The sequence below is a fragment of the Ursus arctos genome, unplaced genomic scaffold, assembly GCF_023065955.2.
Source record: "Ursus arctos isolate Adak ecotype North America unplaced genomic scaffold, UrsArc2.0 scaffold_32, whole genome shotgun sequence".
Classification (NCBI taxonomy): Eukaryota; Metazoa; Chordata; class Mammalia; order Carnivora; family Ursidae; genus Ursus; species Ursus arctos.
Window position 1 is genome coordinate 8,798,024 of NW_026623008.1, and position 16,364 is coordinate 8,814,387.

Consider the following 16,364-nt stretch of genomic DNA (forward strand, 5'->3'; position numbering starts at 1 on the left):
GATCCTGTACTGGCTTCCCCAGGTGCCTGCCTCACAGCTGCTCGCTGTCCCTGCCTGGAGCTCAGAACCTCCATCCGTAAGATGAGGAGGCTGGCCCTGAACTGTGGTCTGTGCTTGTGCTTCTTCCCACAGGGCTGTCTGCATTTTCCTTTTTTCTTTTCTTTTTTAAAAAATGATTTTATTTATTCATTTGAGTGAGTGAGAGAGGGAGGGAGAGCACGGGTGGGGGGAGGGGCAGAGGGAGAAGCAGACTCTCCCCTGAGCAGGGAGCCCGATGTGGGGCTTGATCCTGGTACCTCAAGATCATGACTTAAGCAGATGCCTAACCGACTGAGCCACCCAGGCGCCCCAGGCTGTCTGCATTGTCACAAGAGACTCTGGACCCACAGTGTCAAATACAGTAGCCCCCAGGCACGTGTGGCTGTTGAGCTCCTGAGTGTAGCTAGTCCAAACTGGGGTGTGGGAGCTGCATCTCCATTCAGAATACCAAATTTTGAAGACTTAGTACAAAACATATATATAAAATATCTCATTAGTAATTTTTATATTGATTGCATATTGACATAATATTTTGGAGATGTTGGCTAAATAAATGATTAACATTAATTTTACGTATTTCTTTTCACTCTAATGTGGATACTAGAACATTTAGAATTACGGATGCGATTTGCCTTGTAGTTCTATCAGACAGTTAAATGCCTTCAAGATTCGATGAAATTAGTTTGTAATTAAAATTGCAACCTCCCCCCTCCCCCCCGCCCCGGTCCCAGGGTGCCTGGGTGGCTCAGTGGGTTGAGCATCTGACTCTGGATTTCGGCTCAAGTTGTGATTTTGGAATCGTGAGATTGAGCCTCAAGACAGGCTCTGCGCTGGGCGTGGAGCCTGCTTAGGATTCTCTCTCTACCTCTCCCCCTGTCCCTCCCCCCACCTCTTCATGCACTCTCTCTCTCAAAAAAAATTGCAGCTCCGCCGACCCCTGAGATCCCTACCTCCCCTGTGGGACTCTTACAGTCCTTACCACCTGCTCCGATATTGTATAATTTATGTCTCTACTATATCTATTGCTTGCTGTCTGTTCCTCTTGTGAGAGCGTAAGCCCCAGTAAGGCAGAGTTTTGCTATCTTGCTCAGTGATGTAGCCCCAAGTGCATGGAATAGTGCGAGACACATAGTAGGTGCTCAATAAATGGTGAATGAATGAATGAATGTAGGCATAGGAGGTATGGGGGTTCCACTGTCACCAGATCTTCTTATTTTTTTAGAAAAGCTCCAAATACGGATTTTCATGTATAATCTTCAGCTTTTTAAAAGATTTTATTTATTATTTTGGAGAGAGTGTAAGCAGGGAAGAGAGACATAGGGAGAGGGAGAGAGAATCTCTTATGCAGGCTCCCTGCTGACGTGGAGCCCAATTCAGGGCTCGATTCCACGACCCCTAGACCATGACCTGAGCCCAAATCAAGAGTCAGACTCCCAACCTACTGAGCCACCCAGGTGCCCCAATCACCAGCTTTTTAAATGTTGTAATTCTGATTCTTTTAAAGCATTGTGTGAGCCAAAAGAAACATTTCTGTAACATCCAGTCCTCTCTGGTCTAGAGGATTCTGGAGGCTGAGATACACTAGGCCAGGTGAGGAAGGGCCTCATGGAGGGAGTGCTGAACCCTCAAATCTGGCCTGTCCCAGAAAACGTGCCCCTTGTGGGCCAACATGCATCTAAGGGTCTTGCATGGGTGGTGATTAAGGGACATCCCCCATCTCGTGCAGCCCCTCACCTGTGCTGTGTCTGTAGCCTGTAGCTTCAGTGGTCACAGCATGGGTGGGGACCAACAGAGGACTTTCCCTGTGGCCAACATCACCACTTCCTCTTGGCCAGGCCAACATTTGACCTCTCTGTCCCCTAGGTCCCCCATAACAGGAGTAACTTTTGCTCTAATAATTGAAGACTGCTCAGGGAAGTGGGCTGGTGCAGGAAGGGCTGGGGGCTGTATTGGAGGGGGCTGCCGGCTTGCAGCAGAGTCCAGACTATCCCGTGGTCTCTCTGCATGATCTTAAGTAAGTCCCCTCCCCTTTCTTGTCTTTGGTTTTCCCTGCTGTACAGTGAGGGCTTGGAACCAGCTCTGTATCTCCAAAGCCATCACCTGGGTGGCTGGGACCCCTTGCAGACTCCCCGAATTAGAATGCATGGTGGGGGGGGGTCTTCTTATTGAAACTCCCCAGGCCACCTATCTAAAACGGTATCCCTCCTTCCTACCTTGCTCCCCTGTGTGATTTTCCTCTTCAGGGTCTATAACCATCTGGTTCACTCTATATTTTATGTTGATTTTGCTTTTTCCCACCCTCTCCTCCCCTGCTGGTATGTAAGCCCCGTGAAGGCAGGGATTTTTAAAAATATCACTTTTATTGAGGAATAATTGACAGAAAACAATTTAGCAATTTTAAGTGCACACTTCAATGCATTGTGACAACTGTATACAGCCTTGTGTCCACCACGACAATCAAGATATAGCAGTGACATCACCCTTAAAGTTCCCTCGTACCCCAATTTTTTATTTAAAAAAAGTATTTTGAAGTAATCTTTATACCCAGCATGGGGCTTGAACTCACAACCTTGAGATCAAGAGTCACATGCTCCAACACTGAGCCAGCCAGGCGCCCCTTTGTGCCCCTCCTTAGCCAGTCTCCTCCCTCCAGACCTGGTCCCTAGCAACCACTGGTCGGCTTGTGCCATTCTACTTTGGTCTTTTCTGGACTATCATAGAAATGGGATCGTTTCGACGTGTGGTCTTTTGTGGTCTGGCTTTTTACCCAAAGCTAATACTTCCGAGGTTCCTCCAAGATGGTGCTTGTATTAACAGTTTGTTCTTTTGTATTGCTGATTGGTGTGCCATTGCATGGGTACACGACAATCTGTTTATCCATTCTATCGATGGACATTTTCATTATTTCACTAACAGTCAAAATAGTTTTGGACTGCTAGGAATAAAGCCGCTGTGAACATTCCTGTACGTTCTTGGCATGCACCTGTGACTTCATTTCTCCTAGGTAAATATTTAGAAGGAGGATTGCTGTCCGGTACCTTCACAGATTCCAAAGTGAGGGCCCAAAGACTTTCAGTAATATGAATTGAATGAATGGTGTCCTTGCATCTGCATTTTAATAAACTCCCCAGGGATGGCTGGGGTGTTTCTGTGCTAGGAGATCTGGACTCTGAGATCCTTCGGCTCTAACGGGCTGCTTCCCTTCTGCCTTCCGTCCGCGGAGTCTGACGTTTTATATCCAAACCTTAGCCCCTGCACAGACCCAGGACTGAGATTCTGATAGGTTGTTCCCACCTCAAAGGAACTCAGGCCTTGCCAGGAATGTTCAGCCCACAGTCTCCTTCATTAGCTTAGCATTATGAGAGCTGGTAATTATTATGGTAAATACACTATTGCAACCTTGCCACCGTGCCTCCTGTATCTTTTGGCTTTTTATGAGCCTGAGGTCTTCTTCCTGTCCTTCTGGGGCTAAGGCAAGATGACGTGCTCATTTGTTCATTTATTCCTTCATTCATGTATAGCACCTTTAAATGAAAAAGATAAAATCGCTGCTTTCAGGGAACTTTCAGGGTGGAGAAAGGTGACAAGGCAAGTATAAACAAATAAGATAATTTCAAGTAACATTAAGGTCTGGGAAGAAAATGCAACCAGGTGGTGGTTGAAGGGAACTTTAGATAAGACGGCAGGAAATGCTCTCTGAGGTGGAATATTTGAAGCCAGAAAGAATTGACTGTAGGACTCTCCAAAGTTGCTCTGCAGCCCCCCAGCCACAGAATGCTATGGAGCACCTGAACTGTGGCTGGTTAGTATTGAGATGCACAGTAAGTGTAAAAGACACACTCAATTTCAAAAACTTACTATAAAAAGAATCCTAAAATATTTCATTGATTCTTTTTTCTGTTGGCTACAGGTTGAGATGATCATATTTTGGACATACTGAATTAAATGAAATACATTATTTGTTTTTACATTTTTTCTTCTTTAAAAATGTACCAAGTAGTAAATTAAAAATTACGATGTGTCTTGTACGTGTGGCTTGTGTTATATTTCTACCGGCCAGCAGGTATCTCGGGGAAAAGCATTCTAAGTAGAGAGAATGGCAAAAGCACAGGGTCCTGGGGTGGGAACTGAGGGCCGCTGGGGGCAGTGAGCCAGAGAGAGTGGCAGAAATAGGAATGGATCAAATCCAGGAGGATCTGGGTGTCGGTTCTGTAAGGAGGTGGATTTTCATTCAAGCATAAGGGGGAAGCCGTTTTAAGCAAGGAAGTGGCTTGGTCTGAATTGTGTTTTAGCAGACCCCTGTGGCTGCTGAGTGGGGAACCCACTGTGGGTGGGCCAGATGGAGGAAGAATCCTGGGTTCTGACACTGTCGAAGCCACACGAATCGGTGGCCCTGCCCTCCGCTGGGACTCAGTCTCCTCCCAGCCGCATAGGCTGGCGGATCCTTTGGAGGTTCTCCCGCACCCGCAGCGGCATCCGCGAGCGGCCGCCGGCGGCAGGGGGCGCCTCCTCGATGACTCGGCGCTCGGCTGGCCAGGCTCCGGCGCGTCTCCCGCTCGATTGGTCGGGTCGGGGCGGGCCGGAGCTCCGCCGGCCAGCGCCATCGAGGAGCCGGGAGAGGAAGCGCCGCGCAGTGCCGGGCTAGGCGGGCGGCCCGGGACACAGACAGGTACGGGCCGAGGCGGGGCGGCGCCGGGCGGCGGGCAGGGTCGGAGACTGCAGGTGGGCCGTGAGCCCGTTGTCTGTCGCTCCGGCTCCGCTTCGGACCCGGGGCCCGGGCCCGCCCGCGGGGAGCGCGCCGCTGGGAGCCCGGGGAGCCCGGCGTCCGGCCCTCCCGCCGTCTGAGCTCCCCTGGGGGCCCTGGGGCGTCCGCGCTCCCCACGGCCCCGAGCCCCCGCGGGCACCCCAGGGACTGACAGGCTTGGAATTGCCTGGCTTCTCGGGACCCCGGCGTCCTTGTCCTGGGAGTCCGAGTCCCCGCCGGACCGGCACCCGTTCCGGGGTCCCGGCAGCCTGATGCCCGGGGATTGGAGACGGTGTCAGCCCGCGTCTCCGCGCCTGAGCCGCGGTCTCAGTGCGGGGCCCCCGTGTGCGAACCCCCCCACCTCACGCCCGAGAATGGGGCGCTGGTCAGTTCTCCAGAGTGTTTTAACCACCCACCAGCCTTCTGGGGTCACGCTCTGGGATGGGGACATCAGGCCTCAAACCAGTCTTTACCCCCGCTCCCCGGGATCGCACCCAAGCTGAATTCCTGGTTTCAGGTGCGGCACCCCAGCCGCCAGGCGCCGTTTCCTCCGGCCTTTATCTGGGAGGTGGGGGTCTCCATTCCTTGGAGCCCCCGGAGTGGAGGAAGGGCTGTGGGACCCTCACCTTCAGGGCAGTCCCATTCCTGTGGGGCCCAGGTCCTGGCACTCGCCCCCTCTAGTCTCTTATTCTCTGAGCTCTCCGGCTCCCACAGCGCTCAGGCCCGGCCGGCTTGGGGAGCAGCGCCCTGGTCCCTTTGCCGGTCCTTCCTACTCCCGGCTTTGGCCGCCCCTCGAGGGAGGGGCCTGGCTCAAGGTCATGCCCGGCTGTCTGCCCTCCCGTGAGCTGAGCACTGATCCCCAGTGTCACCTACCACACCGATTAGGGGAGGTCAGGTTCGAGTTAGTGCCAGGCGGCTGCCTGGAAGCCATGGTGGACCCGAGTGTAAACACTTTGGGATTCTAGCCAGTCTGGCGGCTCTTCCTGACACCAGATTCCTTAAGGGAATCCTTGAAGTGGCTTCAAGCCTGGGTTAGATGCTTAGCTGAGCTAATAGATTCTTTCTGGCTTGAGTCTTAAGTTACTGACCAGGGCATTTACAGTGCTTCTCACCCCAGCTTTTCCCTAATCTGTATTTTGCATTCTTCTACCTTCAGGGGAAGTAGAGTAGGACCGGATTTTTGTACAAACTGACAGTTGTTTCCCTCTATTGGGAGAGCATTTGTAGTTGGCACTTCAGAGAGTTTGTTGGCATTTTAGGGGTGAAGTCAATGGCATTAACTTCAAATAAAGAGGACTCTGGTTTTGGCTCCCTGCCTAAGTGTGTTTGGAGCCTACATAGTAATACTAGAATAAGTCAGGTTCACGTTTTGTTTTCACAGATTTACTTGTTTGAAGTTATAATATAGACATGTGTCTTTTACTAGACTGTTAAACATTTCTTATTTTTAAGAATTTGTTCTTGAACCTCTCCTTTAAATGAATGTATCCAATAATATCTAGCAAATTCTTAGTTTTACACAAAATATGGCTGAAAAAAATCTTTGGAAAGAAATCAGTATTTCATCAAATGCTATTTATTTACTTGTTTATTTTTACTGTCACGGATGGCAAATAAAAATGAATCTTGCTGGAAGTGCAAGACACTGTTCACAAATAAAAGTCAGTCTTTCCTGGAGCTTCAGTTAACTCGTACAGGGCCTTGTGTTTTGGGTCGTTGTTGGGTGGTAGCCTTTCATTTGGGATAAGTGTATCTTCTGGCACTAAGATGAATCACTGGAGGTGGGGCAGAGTGCCTGGAAAGGATCCTGAAAGGGCCGGTTCCAAGTGGGACACATGCCATAGCAAATCTGGAGTGTCCAGCATGGTGGGCTGGTGTGTGATGTGCTTGGCTCAGAGCAAGCTCTGGAACTCACAGTTCTAATTGGGATCTGCTAGCTAGCTGAGCAATTTCAGAACACATTTCAATTTTTATGTCTCAGGTTCCTTCGTGTTAACTTTTTGCAATACTAAAAAGTAACCTGTATATTTATGCTATGCTAATAAACACAGTTTTCTCATAGGTAGTAGTAAAGCAGTACTGAATGTAAGTACTGTAGCTGGAACCAGAGGATTTCTTGTATTTGTATTACTAAGATAGTTCATGGTATGAGCATCATCTGGTGCCTGGGTTCCTGTAATGCAGGCCCAGAACATTTAAGAACAGTGATAAACCCCTGCCTTCTCCCTTTCACTTATGTTATTTTATGAATGATCTTGATGAACAAATTTGCACAATTGAATTAGGGAAGGCTTGAAGAGGATCATTGCAGAATGTGAAGTTTATTGAAATCTCTTAGGGCATTTTTGCCTTAGTCTAGGACAGGATCTTTCTTTCTTTCTTTCTTTCTTCCTTTCTTTCTTTCTTTCTGGGCAGGGTTTTTCAACCTTGGCCCTGTTGACATTTGGGGTGGGTGATTCTTTGCCGTGGGGGAGCTGTCCTGTGCATTGTAGGACGTTTAGCTGTCTCCATGGTCTCTACTCACAAGACACCAGTAGCAACCCCCAGTCACGATAATAAAAAATGTGTCTAGACATTGCCCAGTTACACTTGGATGAGAACCTCTGACCAGGACAGTCTAGTCCCAAGGTGAATTACTAAAGGCAAGCAGTTTAATGATCAGTTACATTGAAAGGACAGACAACTTGAAATTGTAGGCATGTTTTGGCATATTTACAAGTGACTGTGCCTTGTAGCTGTGTCAGAACGTAGACGTGTTGGTTAGATCCTCTGCTAACAGGGCGTCTTACAGTGCCGGTCACCCCATCTTTTCTTAAATCTGTGCTTTGCATTCGTCCACCTTTAGGGAAGGTAGAGTAGGAAATCAGCTTAGAAAAGCACCTGGTTTTCTGTTGATTTCCTTTTTTTCTCTTTCTTTCATAGATTCTTCTATGACCATGAGAGAGACAAATAAAGAATGATCCATGATTTTTAAACACCTGTCTTGAGGATATAGTCATGTTGGAAGGTCTTGTAGCCTGGGTTCTCAATACCTATCTGGGAAAATACGTCAATAACCTGAACACTGATCAGCTCTCTGTTGCGCTTCTGAAAGGTGAGTACACGTATCTCTTTTTGGTAAAGTGTGCCACTGCAGATGACATATCTATTTTTTTAATATTCATTTTGTTGTACTGAGAATAATAAAACATAATGCCCAGATGGCTTTGTACTAAGCATGTGTAAAAGGAAATACGTTCTCGCACATGACGCTGATTATTATTACAGGGTGACTTAAGTATGTAGCTGTATTGCTATAGATTTTAGGGAACTATTAAATATTAAAAAGAAAAAGACTATACTGCAGGCGACTGCACTTTATCCCAGTTAATTTTTTAGCTTTATGAAGCTTAATGGAGGTGGTCATGATGTAGTGACAGTGGCATTGGCTTTGGCTTCAAATCCTCTGGTGTTACTTATTAGTTATGTGAACAAGCCATTGAAATTCCAAGCCTCAGTTTCTTTAGAAGAAGTGGGTAAGGGGCGCCTGGATGGCTCAGGTCATGATCCCAGGGTCCTGGGATCGAGTCCCATATGGGGCTCCCTGCTCAGCGGGGAGCCTGCTTCTCCCTCCCTCTCCCTCCCCCTGCTCATGCTCTCTCTGTCACTCTCTCTCTCAAATAAATAAATAAATAAAATCTTAAAGAAAAAGAAAAAGTGGATAATATACTTCTCCAGGGTTGCTGTAAGGCTCAAATGGATCAAATAGAATGACACTGAAAGCTCCTGTCCTGCTGGTGCATAATAGATGCCAAGTTGAAGCTTTAAAATATGTTGCTGTGGGGTCTTTAACAGAATAAAGGTTGAGACGCTTTAGCCTTTACAGGCCTATCCTTGGTAAATGCCTATACGTGATTTAATGCAGTGCAGGGAATTGGTGTGAGGATCGGAAAACTGCTTTTTTCCCCCTCCTCCTTGTTTTAATACAAGTTCTCTTTCCTCAACAGAAAATGGAATGCTTGAACAAATCTAGAGAAAGGAGATAGTCAGTCTGCACGCATGTAGCATCCCAGAAAGTGGAAAGGTGATCTCAGATACAGCAGGAAGTTCACCTTCCTGGGGGTGTGGGTTTTGGCAAGTGGGCCAGGACAGGTTAGTGGAGATGTGGTGGTGGTACAGATTGTGGTGGAGTAGGAGAATAGGGTGCCCGTGGCTCACTTGTCCCCAAAAGTGTTGTTCCCAGGTTTTTCTGACCCATGTAAACCAGTAAAAGGATTGCGGCAGCCGTAGGCTGTGGGGAGCTCTCTGGTCGCCCCTCCCACTCCCTTCCTTTCATTGGAAACAGAAGTAGGTTTTTTCTTTATCTCTAACTTCTGTCCTGACCTTTTCCTCCTGTCCTTAGAAGGGAGCTGCTAAGTGCAAGGTGAAAGTGACCAGTCTGTCAGGGAAGAGGTTGTGTTCCAAGTACAAGAGTAGTGTCAAGGTCACCTCTTTGGTCACTTACTGAAGTTCTCATACACGCTGTGAAGCTAACCAGGTTGCACAGGGCAGGTAGCAGGGCCTAGAAAGGGAGTCACAAACCATAACCTTGTTAATAAAAGAGCTAGCTTTTCAAGAGTGGCATGGTAAGAGGATGTTTGCCGAAGAAATGAATAAATAGAAATTTGTGGTATCTGATATATCATGGACTCTATACTAAACAGATTTCTCATCTGTTTTAGAATGTATCTGGCAATGACACCTGTGTGTATCTGATTCTTCAAAGTGCTTTTCTATTCGTCCTGTTTAAATAATATTTTCTATGCAGAATAAAAAAATTATTTTTCTTTCATAACCAATGTTAACGTGCTGCCCCATCCTAAAGATTCAAAGCACACCACAGTGCTTGGCTAGGGAGGCGTTGGAGCATGGAGCATTGCAGTGATAGTTAAAGCAGTGTTTGGGGGCAGAGGGTCCTGTATAGGAATAAGCATGTTATTTCGGTCCATCTGCAGATATTTAGTGTCTGAGATGCTTTGGGAGATGCCAAGAAGACAGAGATAGTGGTCAAGAGTATGAATTTTGTAGCCAGACTGTTTTGTTTTGTTTTGTTTTGTTTTAGGGAAGGAGAGAGCGAGTGGGGGTGGGGGTGGTGCAGAGGGAGAGAGAATCTTTTTTTTAATTTTTATTTATTTATTTATTTTTATTTAAAAAAAAATTTTTTTTTTTATTTATTCGACAGAGATAGAGACAGCCAGCGAGAGAGGGAACACAAGCAGGGGGAGTGGGAGAGGAAGAAGCAGGCTCATAGTGGAAGAGCCCAATGTGGGGCTCGATCCCATAACGCCGGGATCACGCCCTGAGCCGAAGGCAGACGCCTAACCGCTGTGCCACCCAGGCGCCCCAGGGAGAGAGAATCTTAAGCAGACTCAACAACCAGTGCAGAGCCCGACTTGGGGCTCGATCTCATGACCCTGAGATCACGACCTGAGCCGAAATCATGAGTCAGAGGCTTAACTGACTGAGCCATCCAGGCGCCCCAGCCAGACTGGTTTTGAATCCTATTTCCTCCATTTACCAGTAGCTTGGGCAGATTATTCCAATTCTTCATGAATTCTCAAATTCCTCCTTTCTGTAAATTGGAGGGAATATTAACTGTCTCGTAAGGTTTTGAGGACTAGACACATTAATGTAGGTCAGAGAGCTTAGAACCATTCTGGGCATATAATGGGCCCTCAGTCACTCATCATCCCCCGTTGTCACGATCGTCAGCATATGATTGGACTTCAAGGGTGGATTGTGCACACATACTAAAAGTGATAAAAATGCAAAATAGCATACGAGTTGTCGAAAGAGAGAGAACTTGTATATGATTTCATTTGTTCCGTCTCTCAGCAAACACCATTAAGCACCTGCTTTGGGTACAGCTCTGTGTTATGGACTGATACAGAAAGGGGGGACAGTAGTAGATACCAGGAGCTCAGGCGTAGGGTCTGAGCCTGGTTTCACCACTTACCAGCTGTTTGTGACCGTGAGCAAGTTACTTAAGCCTCCTCTTGCCACTTGAGATCAGACAGACCTGGTACGAACTCTAGGACTACCACTTACCAGCTCGGTGATTCTTTTTTTTTTTTTTTTAAGATTTTATTTATTTTTTTGATATATATAGAGAGCACAAGCAGGGGGAGCAGCAGAGGGAGAGGGAGAAGCAGGCTCCCCACTGAGCAAGGAGCCTGACTTGGGGCCCAGTCCCAGGCCCCCTGGGATCATGACCTGGGCCAAAGGCGGATGCTTCACTGACTCAGCCACCCAGGCGCCCCAGCTCTGTGATTTTTAAGCAAATTGCTTACCTCTGCACCTAATTTTCCTCCCCTCAGAGTGGAGAAGATAATTGTGTTAACTCATATTGTTTCGAGGCTTAGATGCTGGAGAGGAAGTGCTCGGCACTAGGAAGATCTCACTAGATGATTGCTGTTCCTATTACTCCACCACGGGGGTCCCTGCCCTCGGACACCTGTTAACTTGTTAGTCATGCCAGGCGCACTGGAGATGCAGACACACTGCGGGGAGGGGGGTGTGCGAAGCAGGGGAGTCACTCACCCTGTTGGGAGCACCCTGGGGAGGCTGTCACGGAGGGAGCCGAGCAAGAGTTCCAGCTGGAGTTCGGCAGGCAGCGCGGGGTGGGTCACTGCATTCCAGGTGGAGTGAAGCTTGTGAGCACAGGCAGAAAGCAGAGAACTCGCAGGGCATGCTCAGGATGGTTTGGGGCCAGAAGATAGCAGCTGCCGGTGTCACGTCATGGGGCCTGAACTGCGGGCTGCAGGCCTATCTAGATTTGTGGCTCAGCACTTCGGGCCGCCCTCCTTTTTGTTCCTATCAGCTCTGCACCTCGGGCTGGCTTTCTCAGTGACGCAGAGCCGCGGGAAGAGAGTCCAGCAGTCATCAGTGCTGACGGAAAAGCCACCAGCCTCTAGACGGACCCCAGTTCTAGGGACTCCGCTTCTTGCTCGGCTAAGCTGAGGCGTTTGGGGAGGAGACGTCCAGGAATAAGCCTGCACGTTATCTGCTGGGAAAGACACGGAGAGCACTATCATTTATCAAGTCCTCACCTACTCTGGGTCCCTTGAGGGACCTTTCCCAGCAGGGCCAGGTGTGGGTGCATGTTTGAGTGGGTGGGGAATCAGCGAGCCTTCCCTCCGGAACCACCTACCGGCTGACCAACCGCTGCTGCTGTTCTGCCCGATTCCTTTGTTTCTGACGTGCTGGAGGTTGCCCTTTCTTTTCGTCCTGTCCCTGGTTTCTCCTCCTTCCTAGAGCACCTCTTTCGCTCTCCGCACTTTAGCGTTAATGTTTCCTGGCGTGGGCTGCCTGCGGTTCCTTCCACTTCCCCAAGGTGCACAGCAGCCAAGGAAACCTAGTGCCGTCTGCCTTTGTGACAGATTTGGGTATTGAAAAATAGGGCAAATGATTCAAAGTGCAAATGATGCTCTTCCAAAGAAGAAACCATATGCTTTCCCCCTTTAAGTCAGTTTCAACTGTTGAGGAATGTGTTTCATGTTTTTTCCCCCCCTTCTGATCATTTACTCCCCAGATGTGGAATTAGAGTTGTTTCCAGGCCCTCTGGGGCTATTAACCTCTCCTTTTGGTTAGTCTTAAGCTATGTGGGGACCCACGTGGGGACACAGGTTCCTGCAAAAGTCTAAAACGTAAGCTGGTTGCATTTGCTCTGCACCTGCCAAGCTGCTAGATTTCAATACTTTAGAAGCCAATTACCCACAGTCTTGAACAGTCATTTAAAGGAAAAAATAATTGTTTCTTCTATTAGTTTGTCTCTGGCTGGCTTGCCTCTCTTCTGAGTTCCTGTACCAGTGGTTCCTGGGTGGTTGTCTGTACTCCCTGTTCTCAGAAATTGCCTTAAGTTGTGCAAACAGTTTTGTAGAATGATGGCTATCTCCTCCACCCTTTAGGATGGGGACCGTGCCTTCTCTTTTCATATTACCAGTGGCCAGCACAGTGCCTGCTAGAGACTGGGGAGTGGTATGTCAGTGTGGACGCATGACTTCCACAGCCGGGAGAGTGAGGGCAAGAACGGGGCAGACAGCCTTGGCTGTTCAGAGACGTCTTGTACCCCTGGGCTTAAGTCCTGTCAAAGCTGGATCTGAAAAGGCCCTTTGGCAGTGGTTTGTTCTTTGCTTTCGAACAGGTGATTAAGCCTGTACGCGTAGATGCGGAGCAGAACGTGCGGAGCTGGTCTCTCCAGAAGGGGGAGTAGAATTCCTTTTGATGACCAGCTTTATTTAACTCTCGTGGGCTCTCAGATGTTGCGTGCAATAGACCCATTGGGGAGGGGGTTTCTGGAGCTCGTTAAAAATTGCAAAATTCTGTGTTTCAGTCCCAGAGATGTCTTACAGGGGGCCCTGGAGCCTGCATTTCTTCCCAAGTGACTCAGATGTTAATGGTCGTCTGGTGAATATTCACCCAAACCAGGGGTCTGCAAATTGGCCAGCTGATCAAATCCAAACTGAGATGGCTTTTATATTTTTAAAGGCTTAAAAAAAAAAGAAAGTCCCAGAGAGAATACACAACAGATACCATAAAGCTTGTACTGTCTGGCTTATTATAGAAAAAGATCCCTGCCGGTACCCTTCACCTGCCGGTGAGCTTCCGCTGTCAGAGTGGGCTGGCCAGGAAGCTAGTACAGACAGAGTATGCAGGCTGGGCGCCGTGCTGCTCCTGGCTGTTTATAGCCCGGCTGAGCTGTAAAACTTTCCCTTTCACCTTCAAAGATTTGCACACAGTAGGTGCCTGCTGCCTGTGTTGGGTGAACATATCATGCTGTTGTTTTTATTTTTCAGGTGCTGTTGAGTTGGAAAACTTGCCTTTAAAGAAGGATGCCTTGAAAGAATTGGAATTACCATTTGAAGTCAAAGCCGGTGCGTGGCACTCCGCAGGAGAGGGCGGCAGTCGTACTCGGCTGCTTCCACTGCTTGGGACAGGAAAACCGAGAGCCCTTGAGTTTGGCTCTGTTTGAGCAGGAAGAGGCAGGATAGGAAATAGGGAGTTTAGATCAGTCCTCGAGTGTGGCCTTTTCTATCAGGATGACCTTGGGGCAGCGGCGGGGAGGTCAGGTGTTTCCCAGACCCATTGAATCAGAACTGCCAAGGGAGTGTCATTGAACCCGGATGTTTAATAAGCACCACAGGTGATTCTTAGGTATCCTGAAGTGTGAGAACGTCTGTCCTAGATACAGGGGGGTTCTTATTTTTGGGGGATTCATAGTATTACTGAGAGACAGTTTATTGAATGAAAGGGGGGTTCTGTTTATATCGGAAACCAGGGACGTACTGTATGGTGACTAACATAATATAATAAAAAATCATTAAAAAAAAAAAGAGAGAAAAAAAAATAAAATTACTCGGAACAGCGCCTAGCACACACAGTAGAGGTTTGCAGTTGTGATAGGAGTTCTGCAGTTACTTAGGTTTGGTGAGGAAACAAGAATTGTCCTGGAATAAAAATATTCTTTGTTGGGGTGCCCAGCTGGCTCGGTCAGGGGAGCCTGTGACTCTTGATCTCCGGGTTATGAGTTCGAGCCCCAGGTTGGGTGTAAAGATTACTTAAAGTCTTAAAAAAAATTCCTTGTTAAATGACCGTGTATAGAATCAGTCCCTATTCAGACATTGTCATTGTTCAATAATAGCCTGTTGATGTCAGTCTTTCCATCATTTTTGGGTACTTATATTACAATAAAATGCAGGGACAATGCAAATTAGTTGCTAGGTGAAGTAGCATAGATTTCTTGCAAAAGATTTAGGCTTTTTTTAAGTCAATTCAAGTGATGGGTGAACTGCCAGAATCAGAGGCAAAGACACTGATGAATTAGAATCTGAAAGAAACTCAGGAATGATGATACTGAGGGTACTTCCAAAGATTATTATTTGAATATCAAAGGATTAGGAGAGGCTCTTGGGGAATATTGATGATGTTTCCTAATATTTTTGCAAAAATGACCCTATTTGTACTTGTTTTGCAAAAATTAAATGAAATGTAACGGAGGTTATATTTTGCTGTCACCTAACTTATCAAACATGCCTCTCCCCCGAGTAGTTTAGGTTAGAATTGCAGCTGCACACCAATTATTATTAAACTCTGCAGTGAAAATTGCTATTCGGTTTCAGTTATGATATAAACTATTAAATAGAAAAAGCTTACTTTCATTTTGCTAGATAAAATCCAAATTAAAACGTTTTTTCATTATTTGTTGCCACATTTCTTAATTTATTACTGGATTACACAGTTGGTCACTTGGTGTTAATATTCTCTTACCTTCAACAGATCAATCCCACTTGAATTCTAGATCTTAGAGGGTAGCAATTGATAACATGTGTTTCTTTCAGAGGGAGCATATTAGTTGGGCCGTGTGGATCTTTGAGAGATCCTTTAGGACAGTTCAGATATCCTTATGCATTATTCCTTAGTGGTGACTTGCCTCTTACTAATTGAATTTAAAGAAGACCTGTGTCCTAGGAGACTCGGCTAGAAATGTTAGGACTTGGGAAATCAGAATCACGGTTCTAGCAGGTTTCCAGTCAGTCCGGGTTCTCGTGAAGAATTAGGATTCTTCCTCGATAGAGTGCCACAGTAGTACTCTGACCCATGTTTCAGTTGGTATGTTCAAGACTGGATATATTGTAAGTAAGTCTGTTAACTCCCAAGAAGTGCTTCTCAACCAGCCCAGGAATAACCAACAAGAAACGAGTTTCGTGCTCAGGGGCTCCTGCAGGTGCTGTGGGGAGAAAGACACCCCAGGGAAGTTTAAGATGTAGTTCCGTTGGGGAAGAGACACTTCTCGGAGGAGGGCTGTTGCATTTGATAGGGTCAAGTCACACTGGGCTTTTCTTTTTTAAAGATTTTATTTATTTGAGAGAGCGAGAAAGACAGAGATAGAGACAGAGATAGCGACAGAGATAGAGACAGAGATAGTGACAGAGATAGAGACAAAGAGCACAAGCCAGGAAAGAGAGAGAAGCAGACTCCCTGCTGAGCAGGGGGCCCAATGCAGGGCTCGATCCCAGGACCCTGAGATCATGACCTGAGGGGAGGCAGATGCTTAACCCACTGAGCCACCCAGGTGCCCCCACCCTGGGCTTTTTCCATCTTTTATTGTGCCTCGTTCTTACAGATCTCAGCCTGCTAACTTCTGTTTCCCACGTACGAGAACCTGCTGCCTGTTTTCTTAGATTAAAAAATAAATTGTAAAAGTCCTCGTGCTTCTTATAGAAAACTAAAAGAATATAGAAAAACAGTAAGAAGTAACAACGTGTATCGGCACTTGACAAGACTTTGCTTTCCCCAGGCTTCATTGGGAAGGTAACTCTTCAGATTCCGTTTTATCGCCCCCACGTGGACCCTTGGGTGATCTCCATCTCCAGCCTTCACTTGATCGGAGCCCCTGAAAAGCTAGAGGATTTCGATGATGAGAAGGAGAAGCTCTTGGAGAGGGAGCGCAAGAAGGCTCTGCTTCAAGCCCTGGAGGACAGATGGAAGGCAAGGCACACCCCGCTCGGCCACCAGACCAGCTGCGGTGAGACAGATGAACTGAGCAGAGCACTGGATTTGGCTA

General features: G+C 47.4%; 1 protein-coding gene across 4 annotated transcripts in view; it reads left to right on the forward strand.

Moving 5' to 3' along the window:
* The first annotated feature begins 4,600 nt into the window (after positions 1 to 4,600).
* VPS13D (vacuolar protein sorting 13 homolog D) overlaps positions 4,601 to 16,364 on the forward strand; it is a 253,616-nt gene continuing 241,852 nt past the window's right edge. For all 4 annotated transcript variants that reach the window (XR_007190630.2, XR_007190631.2, XR_007190632.2 and 1 more), the window contains exons 1-4: positions 4,601 to 4,708; positions 7,706 to 7,877; positions 13,597 to 13,674; positions 16,098 to 16,288. Coding sequence is in view for 1 of the 4 variants with exons in the window: in XM_026519809.4 (XP_026375594.1) it covers positions 7,781 to 7,877; positions 13,597 to 13,674; positions 16,098 to 16,288 (366 nt within the window). In the remaining 3 variants the exon portion in view is untranslated. The remainder of the gene's footprint in view (positions 4,709 to 7,705; positions 7,878 to 13,596; positions 13,675 to 16,097; positions 16,289 to 16,364) is intronic.